The 12,500-nt window shown below is 33.0% G+C and overlaps 1 protein-coding gene across 1 annotated transcript in view; it reads right to left on the bottom strand.

Moving 5' to 3' along the window:
* Positions 1-12,500, bottom strand: part of LOC130238984 (disintegrin and metalloproteinase domain-containing protein 12) — a 541,789-nt gene that overhangs the window by 33,537 nt on the left and 495,752 nt on the right. Inside the window, exon 4 of the mRNA XM_056470105.1 lies at positions 2,834-2,912. Within this exon, the coding sequence (XP_056326080.1) occupies positions 2,834-2,912 (79 nt within the window). The remainder of the gene's footprint in view (positions 1-2,833; positions 2,913-12,500) is intronic.

Below are 12,500 nucleotides of genomic sequence, written 5' to 3'. Positions count from 1 at the left end.
GAGTTAATGCTTAACAAATAATGAATTTACTGTTTGCTAATGCTTAATAAATGATTTATAGTGTGTAGTTATTATAAAGTGTTACCCAAAATGTTATACTATATATTTTAATAGTCAGCAAATGAATTCAATCATAGCAAATAGGACATTATCAGCCAGGATAAATACAATTATTTAGTTTTTTGGGGGCTGCACTTTGATCCTCAAAGGGATAGTTCACCCCAAAATTCTAATTTACTTCGTATTTACTCAATTTACTCTATTTACCTCAAGTGGTTACAAACTTTTATGAGTTTCAATTGAAGAAAGCTGAAAACCAGTAACCATTGACTTCAATGGTATTTGTTTTTCCAACAATGGAAGTCAATGGTTACAGGATTTCAGCATTCTTCAAAATATCTTCTTTTCTGTTCAACAGATAAGTAAAAAAAAGTCAAACAGGTTTGGTTATCTAATATCTAGGTATTTAATGTCTTAAATATTTTATATTTGTTCTTATTTTCTATAGCTATAACTTATATTTTTATATCTACAATTTATGTGTTTTTACTTATTATATACAATCATTTTAATTCTTATTGATATTATTATTATTTTTTTAGGTCATGGGCAGTTGTATTAGCTTTTAACTGCATATTGTACTGTGTATGACTGTGCATGTGACAAAAAAAACTAAATTTTGAAATGAAAGGTTGAGTAAATGATGATTTTCAGTTTTGGGTGAACTATCACTTTAAATAGAGTATTTAATTTAATTTTAGAATATGTTATCAAATGATTTATTTATCTATCTATCAAATGATCTTACTTTCTAACTATTTATCAATCCATCTATTTATCTAAATATATCATATAAAAATAATTAATTATATTAATATATATATATATATATATATATATATATATATATATATATATATATATATATATATATATATATATATATACATATATATATATTTATGATTTATATTATATTAATATTATATTAATTTATGGCAAATATTATTAGTCATTTTGCCATAATGTTTGCTAAGAAAAAAATCCTCCTAAAGAGAACATGTATATAAAAATATTAAAGCTGTATTATAAAAAAAAAACATGTTTGTCTTTAAACCACATCTTTTAAACCACGATCAGCAACTAAAAAATGTTTAAAACAAGATGCTTGAATCAATCAACACTTTTCAAGGTCAATTTGCCATCTTGGAAGAATTCACTGCAACTATCTTGCAAAGTATTACGAAAAACACTATGTGAAGGATACATGCAATGCTGCGTTAACAATTGATGCAAAATATGCAATAAAGACACTAAAGAAAATATTGCAATATACATAGTAATGAAACACACATTACATACAGTTGAAGTCAGAATTATTAGCCCCCCTTTGATTTTTTTTCCTTTTTTATATTTCCCAAATGATGTTTAACAGAGCAAGGACATTTTCACAGTATGTCTGATAATATTTTTTCTTCTGGAGAAAGTCTTATTTGTTTTATTTCGGCTAGAATAAAAGCAGTTTTTAATTTTTTAAACCTCATTTTAAAGGTCAAAATTATTAGCCCCTTTAAGCTAAATATTTTTTTCGACTGTCTACAGAACAAACCATCGTTATACAATAACTTGCCTAATTACCCTAACCTGCCTAGTTAACCTAATTAACCTAGTTAAGCCTTTAAATGTCACTTTAAGCTGTATAGAAGTGTCTTGAAAAATATCTAGTCAAATATTATTTACTGTCATCATGGCAAAGATAAAATAAATCAGTTATTAGAAATGAGTTATTAAAACTATTATAATTAGAAATGTGTTGAAAATAAATCTTCCCTCTGTTAAACAGAAATTGGGGAAAAAATAAACAGAGGGGCTAATAATTCTGACTTCAGCTGTATAGGGCTGCACAGTATATCGTGTCAGCATCGACACATCTGCAATAGTCACGTCGTGGCACGTGCTATGTCCAGTTATGATTACAGTTGATCAGGTACAATAGTTTGTCATTGACAACAATTAAGCATTAAAGAGAGCTTAAAAGCACAAGAAATCCTAACATTTGTAGTTTTAGATTAAAAAATATTATTGAGATTTAATTATTTCTACAATAAAGACCATTCAGTGATGTTTTGCATTTAATTATTTCATTTCTGTGTCTGAACACTACACAAATTCTCAGAAAAGCACTGATCATTTCATTTGCATCTTTGCTCTTTTGTATTTATTCATTCATTGGCTTTCCTTCAGCTTAGTTTCTGATTTTAGGGGTCACCACAGTGGAATGAACCGCCAACTATTCCAGCATATGTTTTACACAGTGGATGCCAGTACTAGGAAACACCCATACACACTCATTCACACATGCACTCACACACTACAGCCAATTTAGTTCATCCAGTTCCCCTATAGCGCATGTGGTGTTTGGACTGTGGGGAAAACCGGAGCACCCGGAAAAAACCCACGGAGAGAACATGCAAACTCCACACAGAAAGGCCAACCTAGCCAGGACTCGAACCAGCGACCCTCTTGCTGTGAGGCAACAGTGCTAACTACTCAGCCACCGTGCCTCCCTCCCAATATTTCTTTTTCAATATGGTGCAGCCCTAATATATAGTGTGACAAAAGTTTTGTAACAGAGCAATGTCTCAAAAACAACACAGCACCATCACAAAATGACACCAACATCAGCTTCACCAGACAGTTTCTGACAAACATCAACTCAAATAAACCCCTTTTCCAAGTTTTCTGCCAAATAAGAGAGAAAGTGCAAGCTGTCATGTGTTGTGCAGGCGTAGGGTTAAATCCGGATGGAAACAGAGGTTGCTTGTGATCTTACCGTGACATTAGGTAAGGTGGTGACGGCAACTCCATCCTCCAGGTAGTGTGTTTCTGTGTAATGACTAGCGAACAACCCTCTGAAACACAAACACACAAAAAGACATGTTTACTCTTTGTCTCAATACAATTAAACATTACTGATTTCCTGGAGTCTTACGTTTCTGATCATTTTGTCAATGATACATTTTTAAAATGTAAACAGATTGTGAAAATAAAGACAAATGCACTCAATGACTTTACAAAATTAATCATTCCTGCAATTTCTTCAATTCTGTAGTTTCTGATAATTCTGTGAATAACACATTGCTACAAAATCCTCAGTGCTTTATGGGTTTAAAGATGCTGTATGTACGTTTTTGAATCTTCTAAAGCATAAAAATACCATAATATGTTTGCAGAAAGATGCTGAGTGAACATTCATGTTTATCTGAAAAACAATGTTGAAGTCAGATATTCTTGAAAATGTGCTTTCCATGCCGGAACAGTCTTTGTTTTGGTCTCTTTAACTCGCCCAGTGCTAGTTTAGTTAGTTATATTTCCGCACTATGGGTTGCCTTCATGGAAAATCACATATTTCATTCATTCATTCATTCAGAAAGGCTCTCAAAGCATGCGTCCGTGACCGAAATGCGACCTCCAGTGTACAGTAGCAGACTCCAAAATCAGACTCAGATTCAGAGTTCCACATGAGGTGGTTATTAGTTAGCAAATAACATAAATATTACAAACGAAAACATTAGGTGAGCAGGTTTAAATTGTAACCGCGTGTACTAACAGCACGAATTGTGACGAGATATGCAGTGATAAGCAATTTGGCTGTTTGCCCCAGACGAAACATGATGTAAATTTAAAAATACAGCCATTCAGAAACACAGAATATGCACTCACTCACGAAATGGTAAGGTTTATAATCTAATTAATAAATGTTAAACCTTTTTAACGTTATTAAAAGTACACGCTGAATCATGTGTTGGTTTTGAGTCACAATTCTAAAGTTCAATTTTAAACGGTTTATTTTATTATCTAGATCTGAGGTGAAAATGATGTTTAACAGAGCAAGAAAATTTTCACAGTATGTCTGATAATATTTTTTCTTCTGGAGAAAGTCTTATTTGTTTTATTTTGGCTAGAATAAAAGCAGATTAAATAAAAAAAAAACATTTTAAGGTCAAAATTATTAGCCCCTTTAAGCTATATTTTCTTCGACAGTATACAGAACAAACCATCATTATACAATAAATTGCCTAATTGCCCTAACCTGCCTAGTTAACCTAATTAACCTAGTTAAGCCTTTAAATGTCACTTTAAGCTGTATAGAAAAATATCTAGTCAAATATTATTTACTGTCATCATGGCAAAGATAAAATAAATCAGTTATTAGAGATGAGTTATTAACACTATTCTATTTAGAAATGTGTCCCTTAAAGAGAAATTGGAGGAAAAAATAAACAGAGGGGCTAATAATTCTGACTTCAACTGTATCTGCTGCTGCTTTCAGTAGTATGGCAATAAATATTATGTAAAATGGCATTCAAACTCGCATTGTTAGCATTTAACACTGAATAAAGCACATGAGGTGTACCTGACGTGATCATTGTCAGTTTTCTGTTGTTCACCTGTGAGGAATTGAAGCCATTTCTAATATTTCAATTTGAGGAGTTGGTTAGGACAAAAAATCCTTTCAATATAGAAAATAGTCCTTCTATTGCATGTCATTGCTTTTACTTAGAATACGATTTAAATCAGCCTTGTTGATCCTCAATCTGGCAAGCTGTGCTTGCGTTTGTTTTGGAATGCAATACCTAGTTCAAACACTGGGTGTCAAACATACATACTGTACCTTTAAATACTAAAGAAGATACTTTGAAGAATGCTAAAAATATCTGTGTGATACCTGATTATGTGACAATAAAAGTGATTTGATTTGATATGAACTACTTTCAAAACTTGCTCATCTACTGAGCCTTCAGCCAATATTATATTACTATTAATATATTATTACAAAAGTGTAGTTCTGCCTATTTTCAGTCAGAAATGTGTCGCATTATTTCAAAAGAAGATATTTTGAAAAATGCTAAAAAAAAAAAACTGGAACCATTGGCTTCCATTGCTGAAGAATACCATTGACTTTAATAGTATTTGTTTTTCCAACAATGGAAGTTAATGGTTACAAGTTTCCAACATTTTTCAAAATATCTTCTTTTGTGGTCGCATTGTTAAAAAAGTGACATGGTTTTAAAAATGAAAAAAAAAATCACTCAATGTCTCATTTATTTGTTCATTCATTTTCTTTTCAGCTTAGTCCTTTCATTAATCTGAAGTGGCCAGAGTGGAATGAACCGGCAACTTATCCAGCATATGTTTTATGCAGCGGATGACCTTCCAGCTGCAACCCATCACTGGGAAACACCCATACTCATTCACGCACATACACTACAGCCAATTTAGCTCATTTAATTCCCCTATAGCGCATGTGTTTGGATTGTGGGGGAAACCAGACCACCCAGAGAAAATCCACACAAACACGAGGGGAACATGCAAACTCCACACAGAAATGCCAACTGACCCAGCGGAGGCTCAAATCAGCGTCCTACTTGCTGTGAGGCGATCATGCTACCCACTGCACCACCACGCCGCCTCACTTAATGTCTCAACAAAATTAATTATTTCTCTGATTCCTTGAATTCTGAAGTGTCTGATAATTTTGTGAATAATACATTGCTACACTGTGATCTTCAAAGTGAAAAATTACAATTTACTCATCCTCAAGTGGTTTCAAACCTTTATGGGTTTCTTTATTCTGTTGAACACTAAAGAAGATATTTTGAAGAATGCTGAAACGCTGACTTCCATTATTGGAAGAATAAACACATTTGATGTTAATGGTTACAGGTTTCCAACATTTTTCAAAACATCTTCTTTTGTGCTCAACAGACGCATTTTGTTAAAAAACGAAACATTGTTTTAAAAACGATGATATTTTGAAAGCTGGAAACCTGCAACCATTGACTTTAATAGTATTTGTTTTTCCAACAATGGAAGTTAATGGTTACAGGTTTTCAGCAATCTTCAAAACATCTTCTTTTGTGTTCAACAGAAGCATTGTTAAAAAAGTGACATGGTTTTAAAAATGAAAATATACACTCAATGCCTCAACAAAATGCAACATTCCTCAGATTTCTTGAAATCAGAAGTGTCTGATCATTTTGTGAACGACATATTGTTACACTGTGACCCTTAAAGTGATAGTTCGCCCACAATTTACAATTGAGCTACCATTTACTCATCCCTCAAGTGGTTCCAAACCTTTATGAGTTTCTTTACTCTGTTGAACACTAAAGAAGATATTTTGAAGAATGCTGAAATGCTGACTTCCATTGTTGGAAGAACAAATACTATTGATGTTCATGGTTACAGGTTTCCAACATTTTTCAAAACATCTTCTTTTGTGTTTAACAGAAACATTGTTAAAAACGTAACATTGTTTTAAAAATGATGATATTTTGAAAGCTGGAAACCTGCAACCATTGACTAATAGTATTTGTTTTTCCAACAATGGAAGTCAATGGTTACAGGTTTCCAGCTTTCAAAATATCGTTTTTAAAACAATTTTACGTTTTTTAACACGTTTCTGTTGAAACATTCCTCCAATTTCATGAATTCTGAAGTGTCTGGTGATTTAGTGAAAATCCCATTGTTACACTGTGATCCTTAAAGGGATAGTTCACCTAAAAATTTTATTTACTCATCCTCAAGTGGTTCCAAACCTTTATGGGTTTCTTAATTCTATAGCTAAGAAGATATTTTGAAGAATGCTGAAACGCTGACTTCCATTATTGGAAGAATAAACACTTTTGATGTTAATGGTTACAGGTTTCCAACATTTTTTAAAACATCTTCTTTTGTGTTTAACAGAAGCATTTTGTTAAAAAACGAAACATTGTTTTAAAAACGATGATATTTTGGAAGCTGGAAACCTGCAACCATTGACTTTAATAGTATTTGTTTTTCCAACAATGGAAGTTAATGGTTACAGGTTTCCAGCTTTCAAAATATCATAGTTTTTAAAGCAATTTTACGTTTTTTAACACGCTTCTGTTGAAACATTCCTCTGTCTTCATGAATTCTGAAGTTTCTGATGATTTAGTGAAAATCACATTGTCACACTCTGATCCTTAAAGGGATAGTTCACCAAAATTTTAATTTACTTATGCTCAAGTGCTTCCAAACCTTTATGGGTTTCTTAATTCTATAGCTAAGAAGATTTTTTGAAGAATGCTGAAACGCTGACTTCCATTATTGGAAGAATAAACACTTTTGATGTTATTGGTTACAAGTTTCCAACATTTTTCAAAACATCTTCTTTTGTGTTCAACAAAAACATTGTTAAAAAAGTAACATTGTTTTAAAAACGATGATATCTTGGAAGCTGGAAACCTGTAACCATTGACTTTAATAGTATTTGTTTTTCCAACAATGGAAGTTAATGGTTACAGGTTTCCAACATTTTTCAAACTATCTTCTTTTGTGTTCAACAGAAGCATTTTGTTAAAAAAAGTAACATTGTTGTAAAAACGATGATATTTTGAAAGCTGGAAACCTGTAACCATTGACTTTAATAGTATTTGGTTTTCCAACATTGAAAGTCAATGGTTACAGCTTTTCAGCTTTTAAATATCATCATTTTTAAAACAATGTTAAGTTTTTTAACAATGCTTCTGTTGAAACATTCCTCCAATTTCTTAAATTCTGAAGTTTCTGATCATTTGGTGAAAATCTCATTATTAAAAAAATGACTTTCAAAACTTGCTCATCTACCAAGCCTTCAGCCAATAGCACAAAAGTCTAGTTCTGCCTATTTTCAGTCAGAAATGTGTCACATTATGAAAGTTGGATGAGTTGAGTGAAACACACAGTGCACATCATCATTGGTGTGAAATCAAGCGTCCGCCGGATCCTCCTCTTCTTCTTTCTTTTTCTCCATATAATCCGATCAGCTGCAAATGATCAGCGCTCAAAGACGAGACGTGAAAGGATGGCCTAATTCTCTCTCTTCCTCCCTCTCTCTTTCTCTCTTTCTCCCTGCTGAGATAATGTTCAGATCAGAGCATGACCAACATCTGCAGTCTATCGCTCCTCGTGCAGCTGTGCTTTCCTTACCAAAACCTGCCCGGGAGAAAGTCACCAGCTCATGAAGACTATTACAGCACTGCTGAGTCAGAGAATAACAACGACTTTCCTGAAACACACATACATAGACACATGCATGCACACACACATGAATGTGCACACACACTTACACATACAGAGACACAGACAGACACAAACGTTTACACACACACATGCATACACACACACGATTTACAGTGGCACTACTTAAGCACAATGCATTTTATACAGTGTAAACACATATTATATAGCCTTACCCCTAAACCCTACTCTCACAGGAAAAGCACATACACACACACACACCCTAACTCAAAGTCTGGTTCAGTTCAATCTGCCAGTGATTTCTCCAGGAAAACAGCATCGTGGGGAATAGTTTTAGGATGGCTTCATCTGAAATCAATCTGTTTATACCTGGTATTAAGAAGCATGTCTGTCAGTCTGAACACAAGCAAGCGGCGATTATACAAGTGTAATTGGGTTCTGACTTGTTTTGAGCTCATCCCATTTTAAAGACTTCCAGAGGTAGATGGAAACACATTTACTGGGATTGCTTTAAAGTGTAACGGCTCAGCTGATCCAATGTGTCTGAACATCCACTAAAGACCAGCTAATCTGTCTTCTGACCTCTTTCTTAAAGGGATAGTTCACCAAAAAATAGAACTTGACTATTTATTCCTCAAGTGGTTCCAAACCTTTATGAGTTTCTTCATACTGTCGACACTAAAGAAGAGATACTGTAGAAAGCTGAAAACCACAGTATTTGAACAGACCACAGATCAGAAAAATAAAGGTAACACTTTACTTGAAGGGGTATTCTTAAGCCTGTCATGAGACCTTTATAATCATGATATAAACAGTTAATAAAAATGATTTTTAAAGCCTACGGTAAAAGCACAGCTTTGAGGGAAGGGCAAGGTGGCATTATCTGCAACAGGGAAATCAATGGCGACTCTGCAGTGGAGAAACTTTCCAAGAAACTGCGTGAACAACTTCAGGTTAAAGAGTTTTCAGTGTATATATATATATATATATATATATATATATATATATATATATATATATATATATATATATATATATATATATATATATATAGTTGAAGTCAGAATTATTAGCCCCCCTAAATTATTAGCCCCTTTGTTTATTTTTTCCCTAATTTCTGTTTAACAGAGAGAAGATTTATTCAACACAATTCTAAACATAATAGTTTTAATAACTCATCTCTAATAACTGATTTATTTTCTCTTTGCCATGATGACAGTAAATAATATTTGACTAGATATTTTTCAAGACACTTCTATACAGCTTAAAGTGACATTTAAAGGCTTAACTAGGTTAATTAGGTTAACTGGGCAGGTTAGGGTAATTAGGCAAATTATTGTGTAATGATGGTTTGTTCTGTAGACAGTCAAAAAAATTAGCTTAAAGGGGCTAATCATTTTGACCTTAAAATGGTTCATAAACAATTAAAAACTGCTTTTATTCTAGCCAAAATAAAACACATAAGACTTTCTCTAGAAGATAAAATATTATCAGACATACTGTGAAAATTTCCTTTCTCTGTTAAACATCATTTGGGAAATATTTAAAAAAATAAATAAAAAGTCAAAGGGGGCTAATAAAATTCTTACTTCAACTGTGTATATATATAAATAAATAATGCTCTGTACTGCAACCTCAAAGAACTACTGTCGACACTAAAGAAGAGATACTGTAGAAAGCTGAAAACCATTAACAACCACAGTATTTGATCAGACCCCAGATCAGAAAAATATAGGTAACACTTTACTTGAAGAGGTATTCATAAGATGTTTGTTTTGGTCTATGTGTGGGATTTTTTGGTCACGCTTTATTTTAATGTACAATTCACACTATGAACCAACCGTTAACTAAGACTTTTTCTCTCAGCAAGCTACTAATGTGTGTTGACACTTTAGTTTAAGTAACAATTCACATCATTTACTACTGGGTTATTAACTGCTTATTATTAAGATGTTAATTGTTTATTAGCACTTAGAAAGTATCATCTTATTTTACATGCCTTTACATCCAAACCAATACCTAAATCTAGTTACTGCCTTACTATTAATAAGCAGCCAAGCAAAGTGGGTTACACTTTACTTGAAGCGGCATTCATAAGGCTGTCATTAAACCTTTATAATCATTACATTACACGTCATGAATGTGAATGAGATTTTATGCATGCTTGATAACTCTTATTAAGTGTTGCAAGAGGCTAAATTATCATATGCTTTTGTTTATATGACAAAACATGTCTTTTTGACTCAAGAAGGTCCATACTGACTCCAAAGGCAGATACTGATAAGATCAGGGCCTGGTGTGTGGACTTTGGGAGTTTTACGATGTGGTCACATGTTGATTGGTCAGTTTGAATGTCTCAGCATTTGGGCTTTAGTCACATGGTCAAGAAAGACACAGAATAGGTGGTAAAACGCTGCTCTGGGTCTTTTCCTGGCCTGTCTTTTCCTGCTCTACTCCTCTCCTCCTCTGGAGTCTATCTTCTCTGACTCTACTGCAATCAGGCTAACTTCTGGGCCTGCTCTCCTCGTCTCTCTCTCCCTCCCCCTGTGTCTCTCCTTCTACCTCTGGTAACTTTAACATTTAAGCTGCATAAAATTTATATCATATGTTTTATCATTTCATATCTTATTATTTTATTCAGTTATTTTGTAACTAATTCAGTTGTAAACATAGAGAATTATTGTCATTAAATCATTTCATTATCAAATATTTGTGAATTATTTTTGATTTAACATCAACATTTAACTGCTCCATATTGCAATACAATACAATCACATAATATCAACGCTCTCCCACATTTATAGCTATTAATACTGCCACATTTATAGCTATTAATACTGTATCAGTTACATACTGATAACTCTTTAGTCATTTGGCAGAACTACAGTTCGAACCGCTGAGGTTAAAACCCATTCTTACAGTGTCATTCTTTCAGTTATGTCATTTTAAATGTAAAGATGACATTGTTTGTTATGACAACTTGACATAAACAAATACATCGTAACCTATTTTGTCTTTGCCATGAGAACTTGACATTACCAAGACAACTAAACTCGTCATAAATCTGTCATAAACATGATTGCCATGAGGCATGAGATTATAAATGTGTCATGAATATTTATCTGATCATGCTGTCAGTGGAACAAACTGTAGTTGTCGTTAAAATGTCTCATTAAAAGTGTAATTAGTCTGTCAAATCATTTTTAACAGCGTTATTAACATTTAATGACATTTTAATGACAACTTCAGCTTGTTTCACTGTAGTTGACGTTAAAAAAATAATAATGATGCTGTTATAAAATTCATGATATTTATATAATGGTTTATGACAAGTTATGTTCCCATGGTAATGTCAAGTTGTCATAACAAACAATGTCATCTTTGCATTAAAAATGACTCAGCTAAGCAAACGACACTTAATAAGAGTTGTCAAGCATGCATAAAATCTCATTGACATTCATGACTTGTAATGTAATGATTATAAAGGTTTAATGACAGCCTTATGAATGCCCCTTCAAGTAAAGTGTAACCCACTTTGCTTGGCTGCTTATTAATAGTAAGGCAATAACTAGATGTAGGTATCGATTTGGATGTAAAGGCATGTAAAATAAGATGATACTTTCTAAGTGCTAATAAACAATTAACATCTTAATAATAAGCAGTTAATAACCCAGTAGTAAATGATGTGAATTGTTAGTTAAACTAAAGTGTCAACACACATTAGTAGCTTGCTGAGAGAAAAGTCTTAGTTAACGGTTGGTTCATAGTGTGAATTGTACATTAAAATAAAGCGTGACCAAAAAATCCCACACATAGACCAAAACAAACATCTTATGAATACCCCTTCAAGTAAAGTGTTACCTTTATTTTCTGATCTGTGGTCTGATCAAATACTGTGGCTGTCAATGGTTTTCAGCTTTCTACAGTATCTCTTCTTTAGTGTCGACAGTATAAAGAAACTCAAAGGTTTGGCCCCAAAAAAATCCTACACATACATCAAAACATAAACGATTGTCTTTAATAAATTGTTAAGGTCTTTAAATGTGAACAAAAGGTGTAAACAAGAACATTCAATTGTCACAACCATACCCTAATATCAAGGGTAATCAGTGCTAATGACATTGCAGAAAAATGCTATTAAATTAAATGTATTAACATGATGAACACTGCATACAGATTTTAAGTTCTAGGAAAAACTTGTTGTTGATCTCGGCTAGCCAAACTTGACTCTTTTTGTCTGAACTTGTACTCTCTTAAATCAAATTAAATGATTTTTAAAGCCTACGGTAAAAGCACAGCGCTGTGAGAAGGGCAAGGTGGCATTATCTCCAACAGGGAAATCAATGGCGACTCTGCAGTGGATTTCCAACAGAACAGCAGAATATCAAGCTTTCCAAGAAACTGCGAGAACAACTTCAGTTTAAAAGAGTTTTCAGTATATATATATATATATA

Source organism: Danio aesculapii, chromosome 12, assembly GCF_903798145.1.
Source record: "Danio aesculapii chromosome 12, fDanAes4.1, whole genome shotgun sequence".
NCBI classification, from domain to species: domain Eukaryota; kingdom Metazoa; phylum Chordata; class Actinopteri; order Cypriniformes; family Danionidae; genus Danio; species Danio aesculapii.
This window is presented reverse-complemented; position numbering and strand designations above follow the sequence as displayed.